Source organism: Benincasa hispida, chromosome 4 (genome assembly GCF_027475165.1).
Source record: "Benincasa hispida cultivar pf3 chromosome 4, pf3_genome.v1.1, whole genome shotgun sequence".
Taxonomy (NCBI): Eukaryota; Viridiplantae; Streptophyta; class Magnoliopsida; order Cucurbitales; family Cucurbitaceae; genus Benincasa; species Benincasa hispida.
This window is the reverse complement of record NC_143481.1, coordinates 63,837,735-63,850,237: the sequence shown is the minus strand read 5'-3', so window position 1 is coordinate 63,850,237 and position 12,503 is coordinate 63,837,735. Positions and strand designations below refer to the sequence as shown.

General features: G+C 34.5%; 1 protein-coding gene across 1 annotated transcript; it reads left to right on the top strand.

The window, feature by feature from the left end:
- Positions 1-6,466: 6,466 nt before the first annotated feature.
- On the top strand, positions 6,467-11,446 carry NFXL2 (NF-X1-type zinc finger protein NFXL2). Its single transcript, XM_039030474.2, has 13 exons — positions 6,467-7,718; positions 7,848-7,961; positions 8,038-8,093; positions 8,363-8,429; positions 8,629-8,721; positions 9,080-9,165; positions 9,286-9,448; positions 9,566-9,739; positions 9,909-10,099; positions 10,195-10,276; positions 10,409-10,615; positions 10,831-10,920; positions 11,011-11,446. The coding sequence occupies exons 1-13, from the start codon at positions 6,537-6,539 to the stop codon at positions 11,167-11,169; spliced, it is 2,664 nt and encodes an 887-aa protein (XP_038886402.1). The 5' UTR covers positions 6,467-6,536; the 3' UTR covers positions 11,170-11,446.
- Positions 11,447-12,503: the final 1,057 nt, after the last annotated feature.

Here is a 12,503-nt window from a genome sequence, read left to right as displayed (position 1 = left end):
TTAACAAGTTCACCTCTCATAAGATATCTTCTCCATCCATGTCAATTAGAGGAGGTTTACGTTCCACTTTTCCATCAAATTGTTTGTTTTTGCGCCAATTATGATTATCTGAAAGATAATGTCGATGCCCCATAAAACATTATTTTTCTCTTAGCCTCATTGATGATATATCCTCTTTACAAATAGGGCATGCTTGGTAACCTTTGATACTCCATCCAAATAGGTCACCATACGCAGGGAAGTCGTTAATAGTCCACAATAAGCAAGCACGTAGTTGAAAGTATTCGTTGCTAACACAATCATAAGTGTGCATACCATCATTCCATAACTCCTTTAACTCTTCAATCAATGGCTGTAAGTAAATATCAATTTCTTTTCCAAGAGATTTTGGACCGGGTATAAGAAGGGAGATAATGAAATTTGTCTCTTTCATGCATTTCCAAGGTGACAAATTATAAGGAATGAGCACCACTGGCCACATACTATATGAAGTACTCATATTCCCGAAGGGATTGAATCCATCTGAAGTTAGTCCTAAACGAACACTACGTGGGTCTGAAGTAAACTGAGGAAACTCACGATCAAAATGCTTTCACCCTTCATCATCAGCTGCATGTCGCAACACTCCATTAGTTTCAACACGTTTATCTTTATGCCACCTCATTTCAGGTGCAGTATGCTTAGATGCAAACAATCGCTTCAATCTTGGTATTAAAGGAAAATGTCGTAAAATTTTATATAGATTTTTTTTACCTTTTTCATATTCAAATTTGTACCGAGATTCACCACATACTGAACACTGTTGCAAATCAACAAATTCTTTCCAATATAGGATGCAATCGTATTTGCAAGCAAGAATACACTCATAACCAAGTCCTAAATCACGTAATTTTCTTTTATCTTCATAAAATGAACTAGGTATAGATGTTCCAACGGGAATTGCTTCTTTTAATAATTCAAGTAACAAATCAAACGACTTGTTAGTCCAATCGCGAAGAACCTTAATATGCATCAACTTTATCAAGAACAACAATGACGAGAAATTTTTACAACTAGGATACAACTGGTTGCATGCTTCATTCATTAAGTCTTCAAATAAGCTTGAATTGTTATTTATTTCTTGGGCATTGGTGTGCATCTCATACTCGTTTTCTTCTTCATTTATATCAGCGATTGGACACTATAGATCATTTATAATATTCAAAACTTCATTTTCTTCATCTATAACATTCATCTATGTCATACTTAATCCATCATCATGTGTCGATTGAGATGTGTGACTCTCATATCTCCTAGACTAGTCGACTGGGTCTCCATGATATACCCATTGATGATAAGATGTAGAAATTCTATTAATGAATAAATGTCGTTCAACTCCATCTATTGGCTCCCACCTAACATTCATACATTTTCTGCATGGACATCTTGTTTTTCTCGACTTACTAACATGAAGTTTTGCAACATCAAGGAATCGATATACTCCTTCTGCACACTCAATTGATAACTTGTTCCTAATCTTAATCCATTCTTTATCTATTCTTAATAATATATGCGATAAGTTGAACCTGTATGATTTAGACAATTAGTTATATTAGAACATAGTTTCAATTTCTCACATTTAATTTTATTTCATTTACTTCTTGTTCGTGTTTTAAATAACTAAAAGTACATTTAAGTGTGATTTTGAAAATGGCAAAAGTAATTTTAACTATTTCAGAATCACTCCAAAACATATCCTTATTCCCCTTTTGATCTTATACATTTTGCTCTTATAAAAGTAGATCTAAGGGTAGAAAGACTTGAGATGTTTTGAGATAGTTTTAAAATTCTATGTCTATGCTCTTTTCCTAGAATAATTTTATGAAAACCAAAATTTACCTAACCCTTTCGGCGTTAGATTCAATTTTAGTATGCTAATCTAGATGATCAATCTAGACTAATAACGATGAAATGAAAATCAATAAAAGCAAACCAAGCTATGAATTGAACCAAGTCACTTTATTTTATATATTAGGCCTTTGCTGCTTATTTTAGCACATTCACATATTTGAATTCCAAAGATAAGCATGACTTATGATTAAAGAAATAAATGATAAAGATTGAGATGAATAAAGTTCATTAAACTAAATAAAAAGAAATTATTCAAGGAAATATATACTCAAACGACTAAAAGAAGAATACTAAAACAAAAAACTTGCAACAAAGAAACTAAGTTGTCAATTGCAAGAAGAGTGTTGAAAATTAAGGAAAATAAAACTAAAAAAAAAATGATAGAATTGAGAATTAAACTAATGATGAAAATTAGAATGAAATGCGTACAAGAATAAGTAACCAAAAGAATTTAACCTAACTCCAAACCTTGCTTTCTTTCGATTTAATTTGTTCCTCCTTTTTAAAGGGGATTTAAGACAAGCCATTACAACCCTAACTTTCGAATAGAATTGGATCGATTAACAAAGAATAAATTAACCTAACTCCAAACCTTGCTTTCTTTAAATCTAATTTGTTCCTCCTTTTTAAAGGGGTTTAAGACAAGCCATTACAACCTTAACTTTCTAATAGAATTGGATCGATTAACAAAGAATGAAATGTGTACAAGAATTTAACCAAACTCCAAACCTTGTTTTCTTTCAATCTAGTTTGTTCCTCCTTTTTAAAGGGGATTTAAGACAAACCATTACAATATTAACTTTTGAATAAAATTGGATCGATTAACAAAGAATGAAATGTGCACAAGAATAAGTAACCAAAAGAATTTAACCAAATTCCAAACCTTGCTTTCTTTCAATCTAATTTGTTCCTCCTTTTTAAAGGGAATTTAAGACAAGCCAATACATCTTTAACTTTCAAATAGAATTGGATCGATTAACAAAGAAGAAATTAAGTATATTGAACAAAAGTAAAACTAAATTACAAAAAAAAAAAGAAAAAGAAAAAGAAAAAGAAGAAAGATAAAGAACTAAATAAACTCAAAATGAGAACACTTTATTAGATGAACTACTGCAAAGTGAAATGAGAACTAAATAATCAAACTTTCATCAATAACCTAAAAAAGAAAACCAATCCGGTGAGAGGGAAGTCAGAGTTGCCTGTCTGGCGAGGGGAAACTGGAGATGGTGACTAGACGGAACTCGAGAGGGACCAGATGGCGGTGGACGAACGAAATCGAGGGGAAAATCGGACGACGGAGAAGAATGGGCGTGCGGAGAGGGGAAGAAGAAGAATCGAGGCGTCATTTATATCGAACATTTTCCTAATGGTCGTTTTCCAGACCGTTGGGATATAATTAATAACTGTCGACGGTCACCCACTAACCGTTGACAGAACTTCGCAATCCTGATGGTGTTCTGACACAACCATTGGCCAAAGTTCACCAAATTCCAAAAAGAATCTTAGAACGCACGACAGTTGACTGAAAACCGTCAAGATTTAATATTGGCTGACAGTTAAACCTCACTGTCGGCAGTTATTAACTTTATCCCGACGGTCCTCATCAAATCATCGGGCCAACTTGCAACTCCTGACGGTTTTCTGGCACAACCATCGGCTAATGTTCCCTAAATTCTTTTAAGAATCTTTTTATATTTATTAGAACACCCAACAGTTGACTGAAAACCGTCGAGATTTCTATGTTAGGCCGACGGTTGGGGAAGACTGTCGGTAGTTCTTAAACTTATCCTGACGGTCCTCGTCTAACCGTCGGCTAAAGTTCCCCAAATTCCCATAAAAAACTTTTTATATTTATATTACAACTTAGAATACCCGATGATTACACGAAACCATTGGGCTTGATTATAAACTTCCGACAGTTCGACGCCCATCGTCGGGCTAACATTACAAATTCTAGAAGATGGTTTTTGTATACTACACACCTCGTTCGATGGTTGATTGACAACTGTTGGGCTTAAATAAGAACTCCGACGGTTTTTGCTCACCGTCGAGATAAAGTAAAAAGCCAGATGGTTGAATAGAACTGTTGGGCAAAAGTGCAATAAGCCCGACGGTTTCTTAGGAGACTGTCGGGAGTATTTAAAATCCTAATGGTTTGTTCGTAGACCGTCGGGATAAATGTTTATGCCGACCCCGTATTTTTACCGTTAGGATAGGTTGAAATCGCCGACTCTTTTTGGGTCATTGGGAGAAATATCGTCAGGAATAACCAAAATTCTTGTAGTGATTTATATATTTATAAATATGTATTTCTCTCTCCATACTTCTCTCCCTCATACATATTTTCTCTCCCTTATGCATACCCTCTCTCACATGCATATTCTCTCTCGTCCATGCATATGTTCTCTCTCCCTTAATAATATATTTCATATATTCTCTCCCCCATAATTCACACCCATTTCTTCATCTTCCCTCTCTTTTTCTCATTCCCCTCCCTTTTTTTTTTCTCCTTCCGGCAATGTGAGTTGTAGGTGGTAGACGATGGTGTGGGGCGAATTGATGGTTCGACACGAGGTGACACGAATAACTTGGGACAAATCGGTGGCACGGATGACGTAGGGCGAATCGACGGTGACAGGTTGAACAGATTCGGTCGACGGCATGGGGGGGCGAGCAAATCCAATTGACGACGATGGGGAGAGAGAGTCGTGGCGGCCACAACTGAAGAAGAGATGAAGATGGAGGGTTATGTATTATAAACCCGCATATGAAGATGAACTTTATTTTTTTCCTATTTCTTATATATACTGTGATATATATATATATATGTATTTTTTTTAGCTTTGGTAGAAAATTTGATATATACTGTGGTATATGTATCCATTTATTTGATATAAACGAGTGTTTTTTTTTTATTTAGACTTATTGTATTATGATAGATATACTGTGGTATAAATGAAATTTATGAAGATTTATATACTGTAGTATATTTCATATATTGGTTTATACTATGATTTATGTCAAGCATTGAGTCAATCTCTAATTTATAAATGTAGATATTTCATATAATGGTTAGAATATTTTCAAATACCTAACAAAATGTTCTAATGTATATTTAAAATAATCATGAATCCGTCAAAATGTTCTAAGGTATATTTAAAATAACCATTAATCTGTAAAAAAAAAAAAAAAAATTGATATGTACAAATAAATAACGAAATATATCAGGTGAACAAACAATGAAATATTTCATATAATAACAAAAATCAACATGAAAAACGAAATGGAAAATAAAATCATATTAAATGACATTTTTCTTTCCAAATGAAAATGAAAAAAATATATTAAATGCATTTTATCTCTAACATCCAAAAAGGGAGAAAAAAATCATAATAAATACGTTTTTTCTCTCCATAATAAATGTGCATTATATGGTGATTTATGTCAAGCATTAAATTTATATGTAGTATATTTCATTATATTGATTAGAATATTTTCAAATTCCTAACAAAATGTTATGTGGTATATTTTAAATAACGTAGAAAAAAAAGTGAAACCAATGAAAATAGAAAAAAATTCATTAAATGTATTTTCTCTCTCCAATTAAATTAAATAAAGGAAAAAATCTCAACAAATAAATGCATTTTATCTCCCATTTGAAAATATGAACAAAAAAAAATCATATCAAATGAATATTTTCTCTCCATAATAAATGCAATTTCTCTCCCAATCATTAAAAAAGTTACGAAAATAGAGAAATATATATATACAAATCGGGAATAAAAATAATAAAAAAGGATAAATTTGTCTAAAAACAATACTAAAAGCTTTCTTGAAAAAATTTAAATTTAAAGATATTTTTGAAATATAAAACCTAAAGATGATTTTTTATGTAAAAATCCCTTTATTATATTTGTAAAAATTTCGGTCCATTTGCTATATTTGAAATCATTCCTTTATATATATAATACTATGCAGAAATGTTTCAACAACTGGTGGTAATATTTAAGTGGATGGGTTAAACTTGTTATATTTACATTTAAATTTTTAGAAATTATGAGATTTAATATTTTAATTATATCTTCAAATTGAAATATTGTAGTTTTTATTAGGAAAATTGATAGTATTATTTAAATAAAAAATCTACCGTAAATGACTCATTTAATATATAAAATTTCAGAGAAGGAAATTAAAAGTTTAATAAATAAATAAATAAAACGGAAATTTTTTCTCGTGAGAACCTAATTTTTCCGAATTTCCTCTCGAAATTGATATGAGGAGTGGGAATGGAGAAATTCATAGATACATCTACTCACATTTGACGTCAAGGCACAATCAAAATTCAAACAAACCCAAAGACTAACACAAAACTATAACAAAAGAAAAAAAAAAAAACTTAATACGACTCATATAAAAAGGTTCCAAGAGAGATAATCAAGTCCCCTCAACAGAAGTCTCATGTCACTATGAATAACAAAAAAAAAAAAAAAAAAAAAGAAATCTCAAAATATAACTTACCACGTAATTTGTTCACAACAGATATGATAAATACAACGTACCGAAATATTTACTCTTTACATATTCATTTTGTAAGCATATGTTACACTTAGAAAGTGAGGGGAGCCCCCATAAGTGTCACAAAATGAATGAATAAAAACTCAACAATTCATTGTGCCATCTTTCCCCACACTTCAACGATGATGTCAACCCACGACCATCGACGGACCATCTCTGACTCCGATTCTAATTCCGACGATGACAACGGCGGATCTGAATCCCTCCGTCATCTCGATCTCTCCGATTCCATTTTCAAAGCCTATTTCGAATTCACCGGCCGATCTACCACAACTGCCGACCTATCAAAGATCCAATCCTTCCTCACCTCCTCCTCCTCCGGCGCATTGTCTTGCTTGATATGCCTCGAACGCATCAGGCTCTCCGACCCCACCTGGTCCTGTTCTTCTCTCTGTTTTGCTGTCTTTCATCTCTTCTGCATTCAGAGTTGGGCTCGCCAGGCTTCGGACCTGGCCGCCGCGCGAGCTGCCACACGCTCTCTCGTCTCCCCCGATAAGCCTGACGAGCACTCTGTTTGGAACTGCCCCAAATGCAGAGTCGAGTATTCCAAATCTTCAATTCCTAAGAGGTATTTTTGTTTCTGTGGGAAATTGGAAAACCCACCAAGCGATGATCCATGGATTTTACCCCATTCATGTGGTGAGGTATGCGGCAGGCCATTGAAACACAATTGTGGTCATCATTGCTTGCTCTTGTGTCACCCCGGGCCTTGCCCCTCATGTCCAAAGATAGTGCAGGCTAATTGCTATTGTGGGTCCGTTCGGGACGCTCGACGATGTGGGTTTAAGAATTTTTCTTGTAACAATGTCTGTTCGAAAGTGTTGGATTGTGGTAGGCATAAGTGCACGGAGATTTGTCACGAGGGTTCTTGCCCGCCGTGTCGAATTCAAGGTGTATTTAAATGTCAATGTGGGAAGACTGAGGAGAAGAGGGAATGCTGGGATCGGAGTTTTCGTTGTGAGATTGAGTGTAATAAACTGTTGGGATGTGGGAAACATTCTTGTAATAAAGGGTGTCACTCTGGAGAGTGTGGGCAGTGTCCGTTTAAAGGGAAAAGAACCTGCCCTTGTGGGAAAAAAGCGTATGAAGGAATGCCTTGTGATGTTGCTGTGCCATTATGTGGGGCTACATGTGATAAGATGCTTGCTTGTGGCTTCCATAGGTGTCCAGAGCGATGTCATCGCGGCCCATGTATTGGAGCTTGCAGAATTGTTGTCTTCAAGTCCTGCAGGTGTGGAAGCTTAAGGAAAGAGGTACTTTTTTTCTTTTCAATGTTCTCTGTTTACTTGTAATGCTTTGGAAATTGATTGAAATATAAATAGAAGTTCAATTATCAATGAATTTGGTGATGGGAAAATAAAATGTAACTAAGTCTAGAGTAGATTCCTTGTTATCAAGATTTGGCATGTGAGAGGAAGTGCCAGAGAATGCGAGACTGTGGACGCCATGCTTGTAGACGCCGCTGCTGTGATGGTGACTGCCCACCCTGCTCAGAGGTGCCTATTTTACTGTCTTGGGCTTTTACATTCAGTTCTGAATCTCTATAGAATTATTAACTTTTCAAAATTTTAGATTTGTGGCAGGAGACTACGATGTAAGAACCACAAATGTCCGTCCCCATGTCATAGGTATGTCGTTGTTATCTGAATATCTTATGATTGTTTAGAACTTTAGAGTACTAATATTTATGATGTTCGGAACACCATTCTGACATTTTTTCATCTAAAAGAGTTATGCCCTGTTAACAAAATAACTGCTTCTTAGAAATGAATTAGAACTTCATTAATGGCTGAAGATTAATAATGGTGCTCTTTCTAATGATTCTTCTTTCTGTATATTATTTTCATTGAGCTGTATTTTAACGATCTTCATGAAAACGATCAATTTGGTACTGCAGAGGTCCTTGTGCTCCTTGTCCAGTGATGGTAACGATATCATGTGCATGTGGCGAGACACACTTTGAGGTGAAATGTTAGTTCTTTAATTTTCATATCAAGTGGAACATGATATCTTATTTCATTTTATACTATATTTGTTATCTGCTTGGACGAATTATATTGAACTTGGAGCTGAAAAAATGAAATCCAAGTTCATGCATAATTTTCTTTTTCAAATTTCTCTTCAATCGATAACTGCAATATGTTGCATTGCTAACTAAATTAGGTTCCTTGTGGTACTGAGATGGATCAGAAGCCTCCAAAATGTCCTAAACGATGTCCTGTCTCTCCTCTATGCCGTCATAGATTAAGTCAAAAGGTAATTTTGTGTTATGACTTGGTTTCGTGCTTTTTGTGTGAGTTATATTTTTACTGTTGAAATCTGATTAGAGTATAAATAACTTGCGGTTCTTTCTCACAGTCACAGGGTATTTTTATTGCTAATGCTCCAATAGTTTCTTACTCTTCTTAACATTCTACTTGGCTTCTATATTTTAGAACCTGAGATTCATAGTTGAATAGCTGGCTTGGGTTCAAATCCACATCGATATAATTTGCAATTTTGCATTTTCTTTTTTCCTTTCTGAAAAATGACAACTTTTTGTCAGACTTCAGTACCTCCCATATTTTTAAAGAGATGATTTGTTTTTCTTGACAATTTAAATGTCTTTATTCAGCCACACAAATGCCACTATGGAGCTTGTCCCCCATGTCGCAGAATTTGTGAAGAAGAATATTCATGTGGGCATAAATGCCAATTAAGGTTAGCAAAACCCTTTGAGGCATAAATCCTTTCTTTGGACAATGATGGGGTTTTAATCTTGGTGGAGTAATTTTCTTCTTTCAACCTTTTTAACCTTTTTATCTCCTTTTCTTTATTTAGATGTCATGGTCCCAAGCCTCCTCCTAAACCAGAGTTTACACTGAAACCAAAGAAAAAGAAGGCGTTTCATCCAGAGGAACCTGTTCCTGGTTCTCTATGTCCTCCGTGCCAAGAATTAGTGTGGAGGCCGTGTGTAGGTGAACACATTGGTGCTGATAGAATGGTTAGTTGTAGTTTCCAAGCAGTCCTTAACTTTTAACTTGAGCACTTTCTTGCAAGTTCCCTTTGAATTGATGTTGATAATCCCATTGTCCTTTTGTTTTAAATTTCTTTTCCTCAGATGGTTTGCTCAAATAGTACACAATTTTCTTGTGATAATTTGTGCGGAAATCCTCTTCCCTGTACCAATCATTATTGTACAAAAATTTGCCACGCACTCAAGAGCCAACATCCATCATCATCCCTACAAGACTTGAGCGAGCCATGCGAAAAGTGTAATCTCCCTTGTGAAAAGGTTGACATCATCACTTCTGATAAATTGTGTGATTTTTTGGTTTTCCCTTTCTTCACCTTTGATGTGGAAGTCTGCAAAGTTTTTTTCCCCCAGCAGAAAAGCTATACAACTTTATCCTCCTGTATGAGAATAAGTAGTTTTCTTCAATCCTGAAAATTTATTTTCTTAGGAGAGGAAGCCAAAATGTGCACATCCATGTCCTTTAAAATGCCATCCTGGAGATTGTCCTCCCTGCAAAGTACTTCTAAAACGTTCATGTCACTGCAATTCAATGGTCCATGTTTTTGAGTGTATGTATTACATTAGTCTGTCTCCGGAGGAGCAAATGGCTGTACGGTCGTGTGGTGGACCTTGCCACAGGTAGTCAAAGATACTCTCTCTTGTAAGTGAGTTTTCTTTCTTTTATTAGTAAAGAAACAAAGCTTAAACAACATTGGGGGTCTTTGTCATTGCAGAAAGTTGCCCTACTGCACACATCTGTGTCCAGAAACTTGTCATCCTGGGGACTGCTCATCGCCTGAAAACTGTTCAAAAAAGGTACCTGCTCACATCTTTCATCTTTTGCTGAACACTAATAACAAGGATCTATTTATGTAAATATTTTATGATTATGCATGCACAATGTCACCTTAAAACATTCATTCAAATTATATTTGGAATCTTTCAAAGGTTACAGTTCGTTGTGGATGCCAAACCTTGAAAAAGGAGTGGCTGTGCAAGGATGTACAAGCAGCTTATCGTAAAATGGATCGTGACCTGAAAGACATATCGAAAACCCAATTTGGATATGGGCTTCTACCTTGTGGTTCTAATTGCAAAAGTAAAGTACAGGTTGTTGAGTCAGAATTAACTCAAAGGAAACCTGAAGTCAACGGGGTAATGCCTTTCATACTGTACTACAGAAATCTTGAATTTGAATACTAAATGAAAGTTTCAGTTTCTCAAAAGATTAACATAGAAATAGAATCCCCTCAGTGAACCGTTGAAGTAATAAAAGCTCAATGGTTTTAGTTTAGATTGTTTTGAGTATGAAGTAAAGGCAATGGCCCATTTCTAATTCCAATTTCAATATAATCAATTGGGGGTTAAAGGTGAAGGAGCTTGACACCAAGAAGCAAGTATCAAAGCGAAAAAGAAGGCGCGACTCAGTTCAACAAGTTAAGCAGATCTCGAGACTACAGGTACTCTCTCTTTGAGCTAGTTCTGTACAAAATGAGCAACATCTGTAGTTTGTTTTCTTACTTGGTTCAACTGGAAATCCTTGTGGACAGAGATTCTTTGCTGCATTGAAGTATATTCTTCTAATAATCGTTGTCTTGATCGCTGTCGTCTCGATAACCTTGTATGGCTACAAGGGCCTGTTATGGCTGAATGACTGGATGAATGAAGCTGAAAAGCAAAGACTGAGAAGGAGATACCCTAGAATCTAATGTTTCAAGGTCCTCCCTAACTCTGAAGTCTTCCATTCCATGAAAAACTATACTTTGTTTAATTAGATCACTGGAAGTTTACATATTTGAGTTCGGAAAATAGATATCAGCATGATTTATTTCTGTTTTAAACATTCTTTAGCTTTTCTTGGTGGAAAAGCTTGTAGCAGAGCTCTGTAATGAAATTTAATGGATTCCTTAATGGCACTCTGTAAACTTTGATATAGGACACAATAATGTAATTTCTCTTTATAATTACAAGAGTTGTTTCGAAAAAGTTTCAAACTTCAAGGGTTGTTTGTGGTATAATTGAAACAAACCTCACACTCTGTGGATATCCTCCATTTGTTAGCAATTAGAAAAAGAAAAAATAATGAAGAGTTTAATTCAGGTTAAAGAAATTGCATTCAATTTTGTAAGGCAACCCATTGTTTCAATGTCATAAACGCAATTTAAGAAACTCAATATCAATCACATTCTTGTACTAAACCCACCACAAAATGACTTCAAATTTAAGCAGACATTGAAAACGAATTACATAAGAAAAAAAAAAAATCCTTTAATTAAATACCTCAAATTCATTTAAGAAAAACCAGACCTTGTGGTTACTTGAGTTGAGAGTTGTGACTAATGAGTGTTATTTGTTGTGCCTTGAAAGCAATTTTGGCACAATCATGGTGGAAATTGTTTATGTGATTGTTCTCCAAGGTTAACATAACATCCACCTTCAAACATGTACTATCGGATGGAAGATTGAAATCAATTGAGAGAAAAATTTTACTCGGAATAAAAACCAAGGAAGATGGTAGAAGATGAAAGGAAGATATTAAAAGGGGTCTGATTTTTTAAGAGGATGAAGATGAACGTTTTTTCAGAGAAATGTTTTTGGATCCAAAATCAATTCCAGATTTGGAAATTAACATACACAATTAAAATTAAAGCTCCAACGGTTTAAAATTGAAACGATTTTTTTCGCACTAGTGCTATTACTTGTACCCATCCAACCGGCGGCAACATGCGTGTAGAGGGGAGGGGAGGGAAGAGCCAACTATATTTTAAGTGCAAGTTTTGAAACTCTGGATTTTAAATAGTCTGTAGGTTCAAAAAGTTTAGAAATGAGAATGAGAATGAAGTGCAAATTTATAAATTTTGAATTTGTGAAATATTTTTTTGTATTTAATCAACCGTTAAATTTTAGATTAGTTAAAATTTTTCATCTTAATTATTTTAATATAGTTAAGTTTAAATTAAATTAAAAAATTTAGAAGGATATTTGTGTATTTTTTAAAAAAATTTAAATAGAGATTTGATTAAAATTATACGCTTATTTAATT